The 19,351-nt window shown below is 42.4% G+C and overlaps 2 protein-coding genes and 1 long non-coding RNA gene across 7 annotated transcripts in view; 1 reads left to right on the top strand and 2 right to left on the bottom strand.

Annotated features, from left to right (window-relative positions):
* LOC120901976 (opioid-binding protein/cell adhesion molecule) overlaps positions 1-6,723 on the top strand; it is a 90,595-nt gene extending 83,872 nt beyond the window's left edge. For all 5 annotated transcript variants that reach the window (XM_040310383.1, XM_040310382.1, XM_040310380.1 and 2 more), the window contains one exon: positions 3,617-6,723. In XM_040310383.1, coding sequence (XP_040166317.1) covers positions 3,617-3,799 — 183 coding nt within the window. In that variant the 3' untranslated portion in view covers positions 3,800-6,723. The remainder of the gene's footprint in view (positions 1-3,616) is intronic.
* Positions 6,724-13,220: 6,497 nt separating this feature from the next.
* LOC120903427 lies at positions 13,221-13,817 on the bottom strand. The gene is made up of 2 exons (XR_005739599.1): positions 13,764-13,817; positions 13,221-13,626 (listed from the first exon to the last, which is right to left on the bottom strand). It is a non-coding gene; the product is annotated as an uncharacterized LOC120903427 (long non-coding RNA).
* A 998-nt stretch (positions 13,818-14,815) lies between these two features.
* LOC120901174 lies at positions 14,816-18,323 on the bottom strand. The gene is made up of 3 exons (XM_040308884.1): positions 18,031-18,323; positions 14,879-16,319; positions 14,816-14,837 (listed from the first exon to the last, which is right to left on the bottom strand). Exons 1-3 carry the CDS (start codon positions 18,245-18,247, stop codon positions 14,816-14,818), a joined length of 1,680 nt encoding a protein of 559 aa, XP_040164818.1. The 5' UTR covers positions 18,248-18,323.
* Positions 18,324-19,351: the final 1,028 nt, after the last annotated feature.

The raw sequence follows: 19,351 nt of genomic DNA, 5'->3' as shown, positions 1-19,351 counted from the left end.
TGTCAATGTAAAATGTGTTACTTCTTTCCTGCGTGTTGATCCATTCGGTTGCCTGGCTGCTTTTTGAAAACCATTACAAAACGGTACGGCACGTTGTGGCAGAGCACGTGTGCGATGGCTATATGCACACAGCACACAGCGATGGCACTTCCTGACGCGCCCGCTGTTTGCTGGCTTCCTTTTTGCGTGAAAAAACCCTCCCCACACCAATGTTGTTTGCTGCCTGCCGGAAAAGCAAGTCCGGAATCTCGGTTTTGCGATTTACGACTCGAGCCTGAAAGCCTCATCCTTCCGGTTTTGGTTTTGATGAATTGTTTCATTACACGTATCGGGATGGTGTGACAAGGGGAACTACACCTGCATGTCCTTTTTTTGTGCGCACAGCACAAACGAGATATGTGTCACACTTGCCTTGCCATAATCTTCGTGTTTATGCACTGTGTAACGGGGAGTGTGAGTGAAACGTTGTGCGGAGGGGACATAAATACCATCACCGGTGACTTAACGCACACAAAGGACTCAGGAAAGCAGGAACTTCACTTACAACAGCACGGAGGCGAAGACCGTCATGAACGATATGGTTAAATTAAGGCATTGAAGACACTAAAGACTTTGAAAGGCTTTCCTGGCGATTAAAATAGTTTTGCTTTTGATGCGGTGGAGCTTTTCCACCCCCGAAGGGAGAGCAAATCGTTCTACTTGGAAAGCAGACAGTTTCCATTTTTGAATTGCGTTTGCACACATTGCACTGGTAGCTTTAAAAAATTAATTTTCCTTAAATCCTTTCCGCAGAGCAAAAGCCTAAGCCAAAGCCGTCTGAAGCCTTCCCTTTGGACTGTGATGTGTGATGCATTTGGCAAATTAGTTTTTAATGCTCATCAAATCAAACACCCAGCGGGCGGCGACGGTAGCAGCAGCAGCAAGCAAGCAAAGCCTTATATTTCATTCATCAGCCGGCTTCATTTGTCAGAATCCATTATATGGTAGCATCGAGCGATGGGAGTGGAAAAGCAAAAGTCAGACTCAGGACTCTATCGCTATCTGTTTCTCTCCGTCTCGCTTGCTTGCTAGGTATAAATTATTTTCCCAGGGATTTTCTAGCCTGCAGGCATGCTGTGTCTTGCGTATGTGTGTGCCGCATGTGTCTGACTCGTATTTTGCACGGTCATTTGTTGATCATTTCTCCCGCTCGGAGGAGAATTTTGTGTGACCGTTTGTGCGAGTTCAGTAATTTCACACGGCGCGTGATTTATAAGCGTGATTTTCACCATCCCTTTGCCCCACTTTTTGATGGTCGATAAATCTTGGTTTTACGATCTTTCACTCGCTTTTCTCCTAGCTCGGACATCAGTCGACAGTGGACAGTGTTGCTTTACTTGATTTAATACAGCTTAGTTTTGGAAGTGTTGACAGAAGATGGATTAAAACTGGATTTGACGTAATGAAAAATAAATGAAACGAAAAGGTATTTTTGTGCTCTGAGATAAATGAATAGTTCTGACTAGATCGTCAGCTTACTAAACTGCTAAGAAGCTGTACACTGTTCGACACAAACCAGAATGTTTATTTGCTATAGGCAATGTTAAAACACGCCTTTAAGATGTTAAAGCTCTCCAATGGTCGTTTGTCGTGCGAGATCGAAACAAAACGGACAACAGCAAAACGCCAAACTCCGAACCCGGAGCATCAGCTTGGAATTTCAGCCTATACCAGAGCTTATGCCTGTGCTAATGCTTATTATCATAATAAACATCCACTCCGATTGATACGCGATGCCAGTGGTACAGCAGTTCGGCCACGGCTACACGAAAAATGGTGTCAAAGTTCAGCACAGCACTCGGCAGAGAGCTTAAGAAGTTAAGCGCCGGCCAACAAGTTTCCTCCGGCCAAGCGCGTTCACGTTCGCGTGGAATAAAAACAATCCTATTTGCGCGAAACGGCAACCGGAATGAGGCGGTCGCCGTCGTCGCCGCCACCGAAAGACAAACTTTCATTAATTTTCACTGTAACACAAAATTCAAATTCTTCTCCACCCCGGGTTGTAACACGCATCGGGCGCATTAGCGCCGGCGGATGAGAGCGGAATACCAATAACAGAAACGCCGCCGCCGCCGCTGCTTGGCAGGCTCGTTAACGTTGCCGTTCGCCTGTTGTTGAGAATTCAGCGCACCAAAGCGCACGTGCTTGACCGAGGCGAAAGGAAGCAAAGATAAATATAAACTATACATTACCATCTAAATATAGCACTGTTGGCATTTGTAGCGGACCGATCAACAATGGATGGCGGTGTAACAAGAGTCGCTAGCTGCTTGTAGTGCCTCAAAGCTCTAATGGATTAATGCGCCACACGCCGGGGATAAGGGTTTGGTAAAAATACCAACATGTTCTGTTTGCACGTCATACGGAAACACACTTGGACACTGATCTGAGCTGATGCACGATTAATGGAAGCGTGTCTTCATCCCCGGACAACGATAAGCTTTCGTTATGAATGAAATATAAGGCCCACCAGCTTAAAGCTCGCAGTCTAGCCCAATAATAGATTATCTATAATGCATTTCCCTGCCAACTATTCACCCTTCCGCCGCGGTTGAAGCTTTCGGCACAACTTCAAAGTGCCTTGGGCTCAAATTTGCACCCTTCCCTCCCAACCCGGAGGCCACGTCCCGACAATAGACTTAATTTCGGGGACTGATCATTAATTTCAACTTGTTCCATCATCACAATAGATTAAATCGTATTGTTCACTGCTAAACAACTATTAAACCGATTATCATTAGGGCTGTGGCGGTCCGACCTCCTTCTAGCTGCCGGTGCCGTTGCGAACGGTGCCAAAGTGTCTGCCTTCTGATCCTTCGGTCGGATCGGGTCCGCCTGCCTGATAACGCTGGCAAAACGAAGCACCGACAAGCCGCGGGCCTTCGAACTTTACCCACCACACACCGATGACAACAGCCGGAACGAACGAAGCGGCAACGGAAAGAGGGAATAGTAGTATCCTCTTGAATTAATTATTTCTGCTCATCACCATTTCGAGCTGTGTTGTGTGGAGCGCGCGGTAGGAGACGGCCTCATCTGGCATTAATCCAACTCGAGCGGGCATCATCCGTCCGCAGCTCGCGACGAGCCCCGTACCCGCGGTCCTGGGTGGAAGAAGCGTAATGGTTTCTCAGACAGGGCGTGAAATATCTATTATAAACGATATGTATATTGGACTGATTAATTCGATTTTCGCCTTCGGAAACGTGCCACCGACGGCAATCGGATTGGCGTGCCGCGACGCTCCGGAGTCGACGGAACTCGGCTGACGGACGGGCCTGATCCACTTTGCGCTTAATCGAATCTTTAACTCGTTGATGCATTGGTTTGTGTGCCTCATTAGTTGTTCGATTGCGTGTGTGTGTGTGTGAGTGTGACTTTAACATATGAAACGTGTCGGCTTGTCCTTTGGTTTGGAACACGCGTCTGTACGTTTGTATGTATGTCAATGGGGAAATAACGTCTTTTCATGTGTCATCTACGAAGTGCATTTGTAGAACAATCGATAAGCAATACTGTTAATATTTTCAAAGTATTTTATTAATCTGTGCTCTCTCTCTCTCCCTCTTTATTCCAGATTAGTGACATCCATCAATTCTACACGCGAAACTTTGACCTTACACCGAACGAGCTGGAATTCGTGATGAGCTCAATCTCCAACAGTGGCTACCGGAAGCCGTTCTCCTCGGAGCTGAGTGTTAGGATGCTTGCCACCTGCTTCATGCTTGTTCTGCTCAGTTTTTCTCTTGCAAATCGTTAAGTGAAATAGCCCCTTGTGGTGTGTCTTCGAAAGAAAAAGCTAAGTGATGTATTATGAATTCCAGACCGTGTAAGCTTCACACACCATGTAACATAGGTTTGCGGCTCGTGTCAATGTCAAGGAAACTATCAATTGTCCATTCAAAGGTCTCTCTTTCTGGCAAATACCATTTTTAGCAGCAGTATCTTAAAATCCAGAAAGAGAGATAGAGTCTTGTATGCGTCTGAAGAGGAAGAATATGAAGAAGAAGAAGAAGAAGAAAAACAAGTGATATAGTCAATAGGAAGCAGTAGCTGTGTGTAGCACTATGTTTTCCGTTCTCAATTATTCCCGTTTTTTTGTGAACTCACTTCACCCAACCCTTAGATCGTTAGTGTACGAGTGACTATGGCATACGTAGGCGTGGTATCCTTGCTATAAATATTACTCGAACGTAGGATGAACTGTATACAATGGTAAGAATTGTGTTTTATGTGCGTATGTGTGAGAATGAGCTGAGCGTGGAGTAAAGATAGAACACGTTAGTATTAAGCTAGAAGATGCCGAGCTTGTGGTTGGAAGGCACCGCCACAGTTCCGTCGTGTGTAGTCGTCGTATCCTTAGCAGAACAAAAAAAACTCATCTTTGTGAAATTAATACTAAAACCCCAATGTCTATAGCAATGCGAAGGTGTCTGTCCTTGGGACACAGAAGTCCATAACAGCTCTTTGATCTTTGGAGCTGGGGAAAGGTAATGTACATATAGCGCAAATCCTTTCACTGTTTCTTCCTCTTGAGCAAAGCAGAACCGGGCAGAGCGTTCTGATGGCACCGATACAATTAGCTGCGGACGTGCATCGTGATCACGGTATCGGCGAAGGAAGGACCAGGGATTCGCATCCATTAGTGAGCGGTTCTCGCCCCCGTTGGCCTCGACGGTCGATTGTCCACAAAGATCCCGCTGATCCCGCTGACTTTCTTTAATGGACTTTGATGGATCGGGCATGATGGCTCCCGAGCCCTAGGTAATGGAACAGTGTACACCTTCCCCGTTGGGGTTTGTGCACCGGCGGGTGTGTAGGTGTAAATTTTTAATTCATCATCCCAACATCCCTAACCGGAAGCTTTTATTACCGAGAATAGCCGAGAGTTGTGAAGTTGTCGTAAACCGGTGACTACGCGGAAGGGTTAACGAACCGGAGCAGGCGGGAAAAGCGGGAAAGGAGTGCAAACTTACCAAAGCCCTGGGAAACCGTCGCAAAACAAAAGTTTCCTCCAATTCGGGATCGAAGACGTTCAATACGCCGAAGGCGAGCGGGGAATAAAACTTCCTCCGAAAAACCGGATGATGGATTTTCACGTTTTTCACCTGGCCTCTCCGTCGCCATTCCGTCCCCAAAATTGGGCCGGAAATGGGTTCAGGGAACAGGCTTTGGAGGAAAGTTTGCCAGGCTTTTAGAACAAAAAAAAAATAAATAAAGAGGCCAACCTACCGAAACCGTAGACCACCACAAACCTCCGGATTCACCCAGGGAGCTTTCGCCGGCTTTCCGGGGCCTGTGGATGTGGTTAAGGCGTTAAAAGAAAAGCATTCTACTCGGGTGGGTTGGTGTATCGGGCGGGGATGGGTGTTAATGCTCGGTAAAGTATTTGCACTTTCCCATGTGGCTGGGGCAAAGCTTTCAAATCCATTCGTGTGTTCCGTGGCGAGGGCGTGAAGGCACGATGAGGCCAAACAGGAAGACATCAAACCCAATCGGCCCAAACAACAGCCAATGCCGACAACAGCGGCAAGACGGGAAGACAAAAGATTCGATTCTCGAGAAAATGATGAATCTTTGATTAAAAACACTAAAGTGCCTTATCCACGAGTAGATCGAGAATCGCTTTTGTCACCCGGTGGAGATTGTGGCCGGCCGTAAGCGGAAGGGGTGAGCATTTGTGAGAAGAGATTGCTCCTTTTTTGTATTGTGAAGCTAAGAAATCATTTCCAAACGGTGGATTGAATGCTTTCAAGTGCTTTATGTATTTGAGTTAATTTTTGTGTTTGTTTCAGTAAGAAGCATTGCAATCCAATAGTTTTTCAATCGAATTAAAGACATAGTTCAAATAGGTTATGTTGTTCGCTCGTGAAGTACATGCAAAGAACCCATGCACAACGGCAAAGTTGTGTCATTTTCAATTGCTACATAATCGTTAAGCTAGTGCGTCCGGCGTCATAAGCTGCAAGGCAAACATTTTCGCAACATTTGCTAGAGCGAAACTCATCTCGCCCATGTCCCAATGCCTCCCTTATCCCCTCTCTGCCACACATAGAATATGTATCATCAATAGCATTAGTCTGGGAGCTGTGCTGTGTGCTGGAACTTGTGAGCTGGAGGAAAGCTTAATTGCGTCAACATCGGAACATCGGGCGGTGTATCAGTACACTTGCACTGTACATAATTCGTACAAATATCGTAAAACCATCGCCTCCTTCCCCCCCCCCATCACCATCACCTTCGCTCTTCTTCATTCAGCTATCGTTGTAAGGCACCAAAAACCCAGGCAATTTTGTGTCCCACCCTGCACCCTAGAAGTAGACTTAAGTAGCCGTGCGTCTCGTGCGTAGCCGATTTGTGATCCATCCCGAGTTCGATCGATTGCAGGTAGAGGAGAATGTACATATTGAGCAGGAGTAGGCTATATGTAGCGAATGATACGCTCATTGGAATCAAGGGTCAAATGAATCATTCAGTATGAAAAAATAGCAAAAAAGTGACAAAAAAAATCGGAAGAATCTTAACAAAGCGTACACTAAAACGAAGCAAATGCAACTCGTGTAATGCGAATGGAAAGCAACAGCAAAAAAACCCCGCCCGTCTAGCCCGATGTAAACGTAAAATTGTGTAAAATGTAACAGCCAATAGAAATAAATGAAGATACTAACGATTAGTTTTGATGTACGGAATGGTGCGAATTGATTGTAACACATATCACACACGATTTTTGTGAACTTCCGGCAAAGCGCTGTATGAAACGGTAAGTGCAGGTAGGGGAAAGCGGGGCAAAATGGGCATGTTAAGCAGTTTACTGAATATTCCTTTGAATATGTCACAAAACACAATTTTTCTTTCATTAGTGTATGCCTCCACCCTTTATCTATGGATTGAAATTGCCAAACAGGATGAAAACAACTTAAAAACATGAAAACAATGTAAAATAAAAGTTGATGTTTTACGAGAAGCTATTTTGACACGCGGGGTAAAATGGGCATAGCCCTGGGGCAAAATGGGCATATGTAAACAAACTGTGAAACGTCAAAACACTGGGGCAAAATGGACCACAACAACTGCGCTTAGATAATGGTCTATGCTTTTGCGCACATTTCGTAAATTGTATTTTCGTTCTATCTTTTGTTTTGCAGGTCAGGAAAGCGCTTAAAATTCTTCCAAAAATATGTTATCAAAATTAAAACAGTTATTACACGTTTAAATCTACAAAATCGAAACTTTTGAAGCTGTGTCTGTTATCACTATTGAGGCGACAAATACAACACCATAGCCTCACCAAGCGCCGTATGTCAAAAGCATCTGCCCATTTTGCCCCAAGCGTAACTGCCCATTTTGCCCCACGTGAAGCATTTTTGTATTTTTTTTTATATTAGTAAAAATACTCATTCAATCGCCTTGATTTCTTCAGACAAATTGTATAGAAATATCATATCTTTAAAAATATATCATGTAAAACTTCAACGCATCCCTGAGACACTAAAATAAGCTTATTTTCGAAGTGGCAAAAATTACATCAATATGCTACTAAACCTTATTTTGCATTTTTCTTGGTTATTTGTTATGCAATGTTTATGAAACTTACATGGTGTTCATAGAACACTCTAGTGAATACATTTTGAGCATTGGAAAGTATCTTTGTAGTCAAATAATGCTTAAATAGAGGGTTCCCATTTAGCCCCACATGCCCATTTTGCCCCGCTTTCCCCTACCATAATTTTATTTGTCTTTGGTATTAGGTTTTTCCATTTTTTGAGGCACTGCAATTCATCCATAAAATCATTTGTAAATCTTTGACTTTTATTTGAATATTTTTAGTTTTTTTTCTTTTCTAATGTTTTGTTGACAAAAGGACACATTTTCCGCCATAATTTATTGCTTATTATTCATATCTCTTTTTTTAGCTTCTAACACTCTTTATTGTTATGACACTATTACTGTTATACGGCCAATTTTTATTGTTACTGCTTTTATTGAAGATTTTTCATAAATTTGATCCCACTAGTCAAACATTGATTGTTGTTTGTTTAGCTCATTCGGTGGAGCTTCAAAAGAGTTGAACAAAGTAAGTGTTTTTGGTGGTGAGTTATACAACTTTCTTGGATATCTAGCATAGGATCGAGTAGCGAAATATGTAATCAAGCGTTAAGCAAACAGAGTAATAAATAATTAAATGAAAAAAAAATATTTATCAAAATTTCCATGGATAAGTTCGATTGCGAAACCTTGAGTACTGTGATCATTTTTTAATGTTGATTCTTATATTTAACGTTTCTTTAAATTAATGTCAAATTAATGTATCTTTTTTTGCGTATCTACTTCAACCGCCTAGCTGTGACAACGCATTAAAACCGATCCTCGTGCTCTCAATTTCCACAGTAATTACTGCCTCAAATTTCCAACCCCTCACGGTTCCAAGACGTGAGCAGATTTCCGATCCAAATCTCCATGTTTTACCATTTTTATTACGATCCATCGCGAAAATCTGTCACCAACGCGCGAAACAAAAAAGGGTTCTGTTTTTTCTTCTGGTATTTTTTCGGGTCGTTCGGGAAACTTGAGCACAGGATTCGAACCCAATGTCCCACTCTACCCGATGCTCCACTCAGCATGGTGCAATGTGGTCATCATCTATCGACACTTTCAGTAAACCCACCCGCAATTCTTCACCGCTCCCTTTGCTCATCGATCGAAAATGCTCCGATTACCGAGCACCGGGCAGGAGGGAGTAGAGCATGCTTTCAAAAACTTCCTAATGACATTCATTTCGGTGTGCCGGGGTGGCCGACACGGTCCTCCCCATAAAAGGGGATGTATCTATTAAATCCTCTGGGCGCTCGTATTCCAACCATCCAACCAGCACGGCACGCTATGACGCGGTGATGATGGGGTGGATCATTTCCTGTCCTCTCTCTCTCTCTCTAATGTCTACTCTCTCCGCCACACACTCCGTGGACAAGCTTACTGAACCATATGCAACCGTAAGCATGTCCTGCAGTATGTGTGTGTGTGTGATGGGGGAGTTAGTTGGGGTGGTTGATTAGCCCATTGGCGAGCTGGTCAACCGCGTGCCCGCGAAGAACGTCGAATAAAGAAGAGGAGCAGCGAGCAAAAAACCCGGCACCCCGTGTAGATTATCCTGCAGCCTATAATTTATGGTTTTGCAAATTACGCCCCGTGTAATTAAAGCTCAGCACACGGTGGGCGTTCTCAACCCAGTCGGGCTCGCACACGCTGTTTGGCAAATGATGACGATCGGGCCAATAAAGCAAAGCTTCTAACACCTCGTCCGAGGGCGGGAAAAAAACTTACATTCAAAGGCTTTACGGGGGGGAAGGCAAGAGGGTTGTTCGAGGTGTTTTTTGCTGTTGTTGTTGGTAAATACAGAGTGCTTAAACCCCGCCGAAATGAGGCTGGAACTGGGTGGTACTTTTGTTCCGAGGGAGTAGCATTTGGTATCGCCCAGCTGCTTCCTCTAAGGTTTAGGGATGGTAATTCTGTTCTATTATTTTTTGGCAACCTGCTTCGAGAAGGGGATAGATACCTCTCACACATACACACAGACCTTCAAAAGCTCATACCATGCTATCCATACCTGACCGAAAATTGATGGCAAGCAGGAAACATCACCGCAAAGTGTGTATGTGTCAGCAAACAGCAGCGCCGTGCCAAACAGTGCAATGATTGTACCTCGGTTTTTATTCACATAATAAAAGCTACTCCAGCCCTGCACCCGTTCGTCGGGACCGGGGATGATATGCACGGGAGCATAAGATTACCGGGCGATAAAATGGATTTTATGTACGCTAATAACTGTAAATAAATACTGCGCCGCCCAAGGCAACGGCAACGGTTGCTCGATATCCGTTTTTTTTTTTTCATCCGAGATGAGCCCGTTCGAGGCAGCATCAGCACCGGGAGGAAGTTGGCTCTGTTTAAAATTTTACATAAAATTGCATTCAAATTTGTTGAGTATAACAAGCCAACAGAGAAAAAAAAAACGCACCTGTCCACTCCGGAAGCGTTATCGAATTACCGTGTGCCCTAGTAACCGGCACCGGGCACAACATCCGCACCGATCGCCGCGCGGCGTTCAATAATTAGATAAATTATGCCAATAAAATTTAATAATTGATTGCCCATGTTCCATGGCGACCGTGGCGATCACGGCGAAGGTAGTGTGGCAACAACAATTTAAGCGTCGAATATCGACAACTGCCCCGGTCGCGAACGCTCTGCACGAAAGGATGATTGCTTTTGGTTAATCAGAAATAATTTCAATTGATGTAATGGCAATAATTAAAGAACGAGTACATTTTTTTATAATTCCACTGCTGTTGTGGCTTGTATGAGAGTGTGTGTGTGTGTTTCCATTGTTGGCCTACCTTTCCAACGGGGTAGAGGGAACCAAGCAGCTTTACATTTATCCAATGGGATTTTTTAGGGAACCGTGACCGAATCCGATTGTAAATATTTGATGCACACTGCAACCGACCGACCGACCGACTGGGGCATTATCGCTGTTTGATCCTGTGTGAGCTTTGCTTAAAATGAATTAACAATAATTACCAATGATCGGTGAAATCGGGCCGTTGGCAGCTTTGTTGCAAAACACGCGTCGACTACAATGAAAAGGTACCAAACGAAGCAATATGTGTGTGTATTGATGTGTGGCTGTGCTTTTTAACAGTTCCGCTAATAAATAATCGAATAAGTTTTCGTTTCAACAGCTCCGAACTGACGAGCATTTCAGATGGCGATGATGTGGAAATGTGGGTTCTGTTGTTGTTGTTATGACAATATAACACAATTACAATGAAATAATTAAATATAGAATAATTAGCAATAAACGGTGTTAATAGTACTGTTATATCCAATTATCTTAAGCAAAGATACCCAACAATCTTCAAGTAAGCTTCAAGAAGCTCACCGAAGGTGCCTTTAACAGGCAATGAGGCCAATTGGCTCAAAGTCTCTTTAAAAATAAAGAAAAAAAATGAAGGTGCCGTACAATCGTATCGTCTGTTGTCATTCACCAAACATTGCCATCTCAACTGTAATCTAATTTAACAATTTTTTGCATTTTTTGTGATGAAAACGATCCGACCTGTACCGCAAAACTCCTAGTAGGAATTTATAAAAAAAAAAAAACATTTACTGGAAAACTAAATTTCATGTGATTCTTATTGCCTTCCTACTTGATCCTTGTCTTGCTACTATTTGTCACCCTTTTCGTGAGCTTTTGGGCACTGCTGATGTGAGTTATATCATAGTACAAATCAAATGAAAGTCATATGCATTTACAGCTAATTTCACCAAGCTTTGCCACATTTGACATTTGCCACACGAAAGAGTTGGTCACTGTTACACGGAAATTAATTTCCATTGCTCATTTCTCATTTCCACTCACTTCCAACCTCCACCGAACTGTGCTGAACGCTGACAGTTTTGCTGGCGCTCCTTTGAGTAAACTCTGCAACATTACTCCACACTGACATTATCACAATTCCATCGCAAAAAAGAGCTTGGACTGCTTGCCTGTCCCTCTGATCAACATGCATTTTTCGACCCCGGTTACCATTTCCGACAGCGTGATTTCAACGAAAATGCTTGTGCAGCAGAACATAACATAAAAAAACCACTGCATGGAAAAGTGAACAGCCGAACTTTCTAATTCATTCTGGGAGTTCCCTTTTCAAACTCCCGGAAGAGTGACTACGACACATACATACCACGGGAGAGTCACGGGAATGTACGCTGGTCGTCGGGGTGAGCCCGGAGGGCGCTCAAAACCTCCGTGCGCCCCGAAATCCCCCGCGACGGGTGTGGACACCCACACACACACACACACAGAGAAATGATTGTTTTATGAAATTTTACGATGTTTATCTTCTCAAAACCATGCTGCCCGTCCGGTTTCTATTGCACCGCCGAAAAACGTACCCATCACCAGTGCCTGGGATTCGCCCGGTCCTCCCTGGTGGTGGATCGCCCCAGGCCAGCGCGCGGTGATGAGTGCGGGTCACAGTCAGCTTTAACCTTTTACCGATGTAAAAGTCAACGAAAATCAACGTGAACACACACACACACATACACACAGAGAGAGAGACTATCGTTTCAAGCCGAGTTTTCCGGTCGCGGTTCCCCGCTTGTAACGCTTCAGAGGAAACTCAATTTTTCCGACCCTGCGAGCGAAATAACAACAAACGGGCGGGCAGCACACAGAAATGGCGGAAAGGCCATAAAACAACAGCCCGGGCGCGGTACAGCCAATACGCGCGTACATTTCCACGGCGCTCGAGCGGCAAGATCGGGACGCTTCTTATCGGAAGGGCTGCCATGATACGAGCGAAAGGCTCCCTCTGTATCTCCTTCCAACACACACACACACTCTCTCTTTCTCTCCTTTTGCTTCCCCGGAAACTGAAAAAGGATGTTGGCTGGCTGGGAGCTTTTTTGTTTTGATGTCGCTCTGGGTTCTGTTTTGTTTCGCTTCAACCAACGACGGGACACTTTAGGCACGCGGCTTTCGAGAAGGAGCGGTGTGTTTTCCACGCGCTCTGGATGGAAATGGTCGCAACATTTTACCGCCCATAAATCATATGTCCCTTTATGAAGTCGTAGGATGACAGCGGGAAAAGTTGAGCACCTTTTATCATGATCCCCGATCGTGGACGGCAGGGTGGCTACACTCGAAATGGGTGCCTTGGAGGGTGCCAGCCGAAGGCTGCCGAGGAGCAGTGCTGTTTCGCAAATGCTGTTCTATTTGTTCGAGTGCATGTTATCGAACCTGTTGTTGAATTTGTGTCATTTTTTTAAGATTAATTTTACATTTAAAATTGTGTTTGTGGAAGCTAGCGATGCTCTAAATTGATTTTTAGGTACATGCAATGAAAACAAACACTCAGACTTGTTTTCTCCTCAATCGGTTTACCTAAATCCATTCGATCAAACGCTGACAAAGCATGTCAGCGGTCAGTTTTGGGCAATTAAAAAGTTGATCGATACGTCCGAGCGAAGCGCAACAGAAAAGCGAGCTGACAAATCGAGCTCAATGCTCATCAGCCTAGAAGCGTCGAGCCTGCGGATTTCAGCACAGCTCACACACTCATCAATCAGAACGGTGCACAGAAAACGGGGACAGCAAAAATCTCCATCTAAGCCAACGTGCATAAACAAATCATGGATTGATTAATTTATTCCCCCCAGTACACGAGACTGGGATGAAGGAAAACCCAAAAACTAAAAAAAAAGTAACACCATCATCGATCGCTAGAATCGCTTTTCGAATTAACACACACCGGGCGCTCGCCCCCATTGCTTAGACCGTTTGTGCGGCAGCCGCGCCGCGTCGGCACACGCACACGGAAAAGAAAACGACTGCGACAACGACACCTCGACGCGCCGTGTCACCGTGAGCGAGAGGCTTTTATTTTGCCCGTGTCGGTGCATAATTCAGTTCGCGTGCCCGTATCAAATATTTAAAGTTCAATCATACACCAACTACTACTTCCGGGGGAAGTTTCTTTTCCTTTTTTCGTCGCATATCGCGCGCGAGCGCACTTTCCCGTATAAGTGCTGCAATATGTTCAACGGCGCGAGAGAGAGAGAGAGAGAGAGAGAGAGTGAGATAGATGGGAAAATAATTTATGGAAACGTTTTGTCAGCCAGCCAAAAATAACAGCATGCAGGCAAAGGTTCATGTGAGTACTTACGGGGGGGCTTTTTCCAGCCGGTTTGCGGCAAGGTGAGCAAAGTGTGGGATTTCCTGTGCAAAAATAGAAACAAACAACATTAAAGCTTATTACGAATATATTAGCAATTCACAGGGTGGCCACTCGAATCAGGATTTGAAATTCCCGGTTTTTTCCCGGTTTTTCCCGGATTTTTTAGGGGTTTTCCCGGTTTATTACACTTCATTTGCCCGTAGTTGATTGCCTTATGCGATACTAAAATTTTTTAGTATACAAAGCATTTTTTTGACAATGTTATAGGTAACTCTAATAGTATTTATAACTTCGTCTATAATTAGTATGACAGTGCAAAGCTGCATGTTATCGATGTAACAAGAATTAAATAAAATAACCTTAAACTATTATTTAAAAATAAAACTATTAAGCATTATAAACGTTTTTTATAAGATTGCTGAAACAGCTTATTTATTCAAATTACTCATTTTCTCTTCGATCAAGGCTACTTCTTTCTGAGCATCTGCGAGAATTTTGGCTTTAACTAATTCTAATTCCTTAAGTGCTTGATTCGTTGTCTTTTTTCTAGCACTGGTATCGTCCTTTTGTGCCCTTTCCTTTTTCTTTTGCTCCAGGCTCTCGACGTATCGTCCATGCGCGTTTCGGGCGTACTGGATGAGTGATTTATTTATGTCTACCCCTAAAACACCACCGGCGTTCAAAATAGCGTCGTATACTATTCGCTGCGCCACTAAGCTTTCGTCGATTAAATTAACTATCAGACACTCTTTGTTTATAGAAAATCCTCGCTCCAGTGTTGCATTGCCATGTGATAGAATTAAAATTTTTTTAAAAAAATTCTTAAGTTTGAGAATTCTTTTCTCGAATCCGCAAGAACTTTAAACCAAAAATTATCTAGTCGACATTCATGTCGCTTGTAGGCAGCTAGAGATGACTTTATGCTAGAAATTTCTACCGCATTTGTGAATTCCTGACGAACTTTGTCCGCTACATTACCCCCTAAATGGTCTCTTTGGACCATGTAATCTAGGCAGTACTCCAACCTTTTCAAGGCAATATCAAGCGATTTTGTGATGGTCTCTGGATTGATACATGAGATATATCGTGTAAAACTATGTGACAGTGGAGAACGGTCACAAATTTTTGTTAAAAATGCAATATAATAAGCTTTACAATCGTTCTTAAACTGAAGGATCACCTTTTCAGATATTTTTCCACTTGTCATTATTGTTTTAATTGCCGCTTTGACTCCAAAGCCTATATCAACTTGCGATGTCGGTAGTGTGTTGTTATCTTTGAGCTCAATATTGGTAATCGCTTTAGCTTTTACATTTAAGCATTCCGATTTTAAAACCTTACTCATTATAGAATGGGTAATTGAAGTTAACTCATCAAACAAAAATGGCGCCATAGGAGCATCACATTGAAATTCTCGCAAAAAGGGTTCCACACATCCAGCTGAGGAAATAAAAAAGGCAAGTTTTGGGCTCAACATTTCATCAGAAATGGTCTTTTCTATTACAGCGAATGGCCTAGACTGAGCAACTGCAGCAAAACTCCTTTTGAAAGAATGGTGACCTTCCTTGAGTTTTTTGTCACGTTGGTTTTTGACCGCAGCCACATAGACTTTCAAATAAGGAATAATTTTAGATGCACGCTCAGCCACATTCAAATTTTCAATCCATCGAATAGGACAAAATTTCAGTGGGAATAAATTGGATCCGGTAGTTTCTTTATAATCTGCACGGCGCAACGGAAAGTCTTTGAACAAATAATAGAGGGATGTCAAAAACTCGTCAATGTTCCATTCAGTGTGCTTCATACCATTTTTAAAAGCATTATGAATAGCATGTAAGCCGCAACTACCTATGTTTAATAAATCAAAAGATGGTACCCCACGCAGATTTCGAAGTTCTTCGCATAAGTCCTTCATTAAACGCCAATTTACATTCGGTCCGTCCATGCTTAGCTGAATCACGTTATTCAGTAGAGCAGGCTTTCTTTCTGTGCACTGTTTCAATCCGTTAAGGAGATCAACTGCACGAGAAGAATCTAAAAACGCTGATCCAATGTATCGACATTCTACCTGTTCCTTATTTTCATTCCAAAATCTCACACTAACATCCATCTGTTGGCGTTGTGAAACTTTGTTCAATGTTTCATCGAAACCAATTACTATTTCGGAACATACATCAAGTTGCTTAAATATTTCGTTTGTGAAATAAGGTGCCAGACCAAAAGTTATTAGATACGCAAGTTTTGTGCGTCCCATCTCGAGCTTGGCGGCAATTTGGCTGTCCGGAAACATAGTTTTGAACAAATTAGTGTTAGCCCCAGCACTGCGATAGGAGTTATGAGTGGCAATAGTTTCCAGAGCCCACACAATTTCAGCACTTGTAACTTGCTCGTTTAGCATGAATCTATTCAAGACGTTGGAAGCCTTAGAGTGTTGATTATCAGTGTTCGTGGAAGAATCTGAAGCTGAGATTTGGGTAGCCATTGCAGTGGAAATTGAAGAAAGTGACGGAGATGACGACAACAGGTTATTACCAACGATTTGATCTATAAAAAGAAGAAAGGAACTCTCTTAAAAATCAATAACCATATTTTTGCGTGCATAGCACTACCATTATATAACACTACATAAATTTAATCATTAAGCTGAAGTTACAGAATTCGTGAAAGTGTAAATTAATTGCTAGTTATCGGGTTATACACCAACTACCATAACTGTAAATTAGTGATCTCCAACCTGTGATCCGCTGCATTAACGGTTCGCGAAAAAAAAAAATGTTTTTCTAAGAATTGCTTATTACCATACACATAGTGCAATTGTTTTCACACCATCAAGATAAAATTTACAACAGTTACGTATAGAATAAAGTGAAATTGAACGTGAAATTTTGGGGTTTTCGACTATATTGCATAATTTTTTTATTAGAATATGGCTTATTCTACACCAAAAGAAAGGAAATTAAATTCCCCAAGTATCTAGACTAGAAATCATATTGAATTAATAATCTAATGCTTTTCATTGTAACTCCCAGAGTTGTTCACGGTGAAACAATAATGGTCAGCGGAGAATCATAACGAAATGTATTTAATTCTACATTTTAATATTTAACAGTCGAAAAAGTTGGGGAATTGAATATTCTTTCTTTTGGTGTGTGATAGGCCATATTCTCATGAATATTAAATGAAATATAGCAAAATATCTAAAATTGCACATTACTTTCACGCAAAGTCTAATTCGTTCTTATGATTTTACACAAATGCTTAAAAACGTTGAACTAAGTGTATAAAATAAGATGTGGGCCGCATCAAATATATTTCCAAAGCCAAGTGGTCAGCGATCCTAAAATAGTTGGAGAGCACTGCTGTAACTATATGATTTGCAGAATATTTTATGCCGCATATCAGTACTACAACCAATATCACAAATACTTTATTAATACTTGTAAATAAAATATCACCAACATTCAGCTATTATTTATACTCATAAAATACATTGTTAATACACAAAGAAACTTTAAAAACGGCCGGCTGTGGGCGCCTTTATAGCGGTTTAGATGAAGTGGGTAGTGAGATGAAAAAAAAAAAATCAGGTTATGATTAAAATCATTACGTTGCTGAGGTTTTTGTAATCTGATCTAGCTTTTGTCTGATCGGATTAGCTTTGAATCTATATTCACTTTATGGGTAAGGCTGTTAGGCAGTTTTTAAACAATTTTTGAAAACCTTTTTGCACATTTTGGTTTGTATTCTCAAAACAATCAAAACTTCCAAGAATGCCAACGGCATACGGAAATGATTACTGGTGGTCCTTTCCTTGGTGACCGGCATTAGCGTTTTGCGGGAGTAACAACAATCATCGTCAAGAACTGTACTCTACTCACAAGAATAGCAGCGAAGCGCAGATCAAAGAATGTTTTTCTAAGAATTATTGCGGTTGGCCAAAATCTCATCGCACACATAACAGTATTGATGTACTTTGAAGAGTTTAAATCGTAATACAAAAAAAAACTCAATTTTGCTGCAGCATATTTGGTTCAAAATCAACTGCTTGCGTTGGTGATGCCAGCGGAACGGAAAGTTAATAAAAATCAGCATCGGTCGGAAAGGGTTAATCTACTACAAACACTCTTTTTAATACTTCTATATAGAACACCATCCTAACTTTGCTACTTTAAAATTATAAACACGTTATAACTTTTACACATACCAAAAACCAAACATTAAAAATGTAACTACCGCCAAACGGTTATTTACTTACTTGGTAAAAAATGGCTGATTGGAAGGTTAGTTTTTCGAACCAACACTTGATGATGATGTGCTTTGCTTTTTTCATGACTAACCAAAGCCACTCTACCCATAGTGTTGATTTTTATTTTTTTGTTACACCATTTGCAAACCGCTGCATATACGTCCTTCGGGTCAGGAGAACACCATGGAAATGAATTTTCATAGTTTGGATTGTATGTGGTAGGCATAGCAGACAATCTATGGGAGACTATTATTAATAATTAATAAATTAACCAATTTGCAGCCAGTGCTGTATAAAACTTACCTGATAGCAAATTGAATAATTTAAAAAACACACTTCAATAAACTGAATATCAAATAATTCAAACGACACCGTGATTTGCACTTGCACTTCGACAATCCAATTTTAAATCTTATCACATCACATCCGATGCTGTTCAACTCAAACCGCAAAATGAACTAAAAGTGTCCACAACCACGGCAATCGAAGCCTCCAACTAGCCAGCGATTCGAACCCTCCTGCCCCCCACCCCCCACCCACCCACTCTTATATACTCCATCCATTATTCTGTTGCAGCTTTTGATTTCATTCTATACACATACCATACACGATCACGGATGCGCTATCGAAACGGTTTGTCTTCGATTCTCAGGAACGGAAACGCCGCAAGACTCATCCATACTACTAGAGCAGAATGGATGGGCTAAAGCAAAACCCCGTGAAAACAATAGAGCAACAATTGGACTGTGGGAGTAAAGGCAGATCAACGTGCGCGCACGATTTCTGAGACTTCACACAATCGGGAGGAATGATGGTACAGACCATCCAAACCGAAACGTAAAAGGCCAATGTACTGGTGATATGTGGTTGATACGTTGAAATTGTTTAAGGGGGGAGGGGGGATAACAAGTTCCCAAAAAATAATACATATCGCCTGGACAAATACGGGGCGTAATGTGGATCGCCCATTCCACCCACCGTTAAATCCGCCACTGCCGCAACCTACGGCTTGTTGAACAAAATACAGGCGCACGGAATAGCGTGTACCCGATTCGGCGAACGTAAGTTTTGCACCAGTGCGAATGAGAAGTACAATCAATTCGTACCATACGACGATGAAACAGACTGTGTTTTCCATACACATTGGTGCGACAATGTAGGTATGCCCGCGGTACGTTGCGAAGAATACACAAAAGAGATCAGGTGGCTGAAAATACACTTGGTACACGAGAGCTGTGACAAATTCCCGGTTTTTAAAGCGAAATTCCTGGTTTTTCCCGGTTTTTCCCGAATAAATAAAATTCCCGGCTGATTCCCGGTTTTCCCGGTT

Source organism: Anopheles arabiensis, chromosome 3, assembly GCF_016920715.1.
Source record: "Anopheles arabiensis isolate DONGOLA chromosome 3, AaraD3, whole genome shotgun sequence".
Lineage (NCBI taxonomy): Eukaryota > Metazoa > Arthropoda > Insecta > Diptera > Culicidae > Anopheles > Anopheles arabiensis.
The sequence above is the reverse complement of the archived record's forward strand: the minus strand, read 5'-3'. Positions and strand labels throughout refer to the sequence as shown.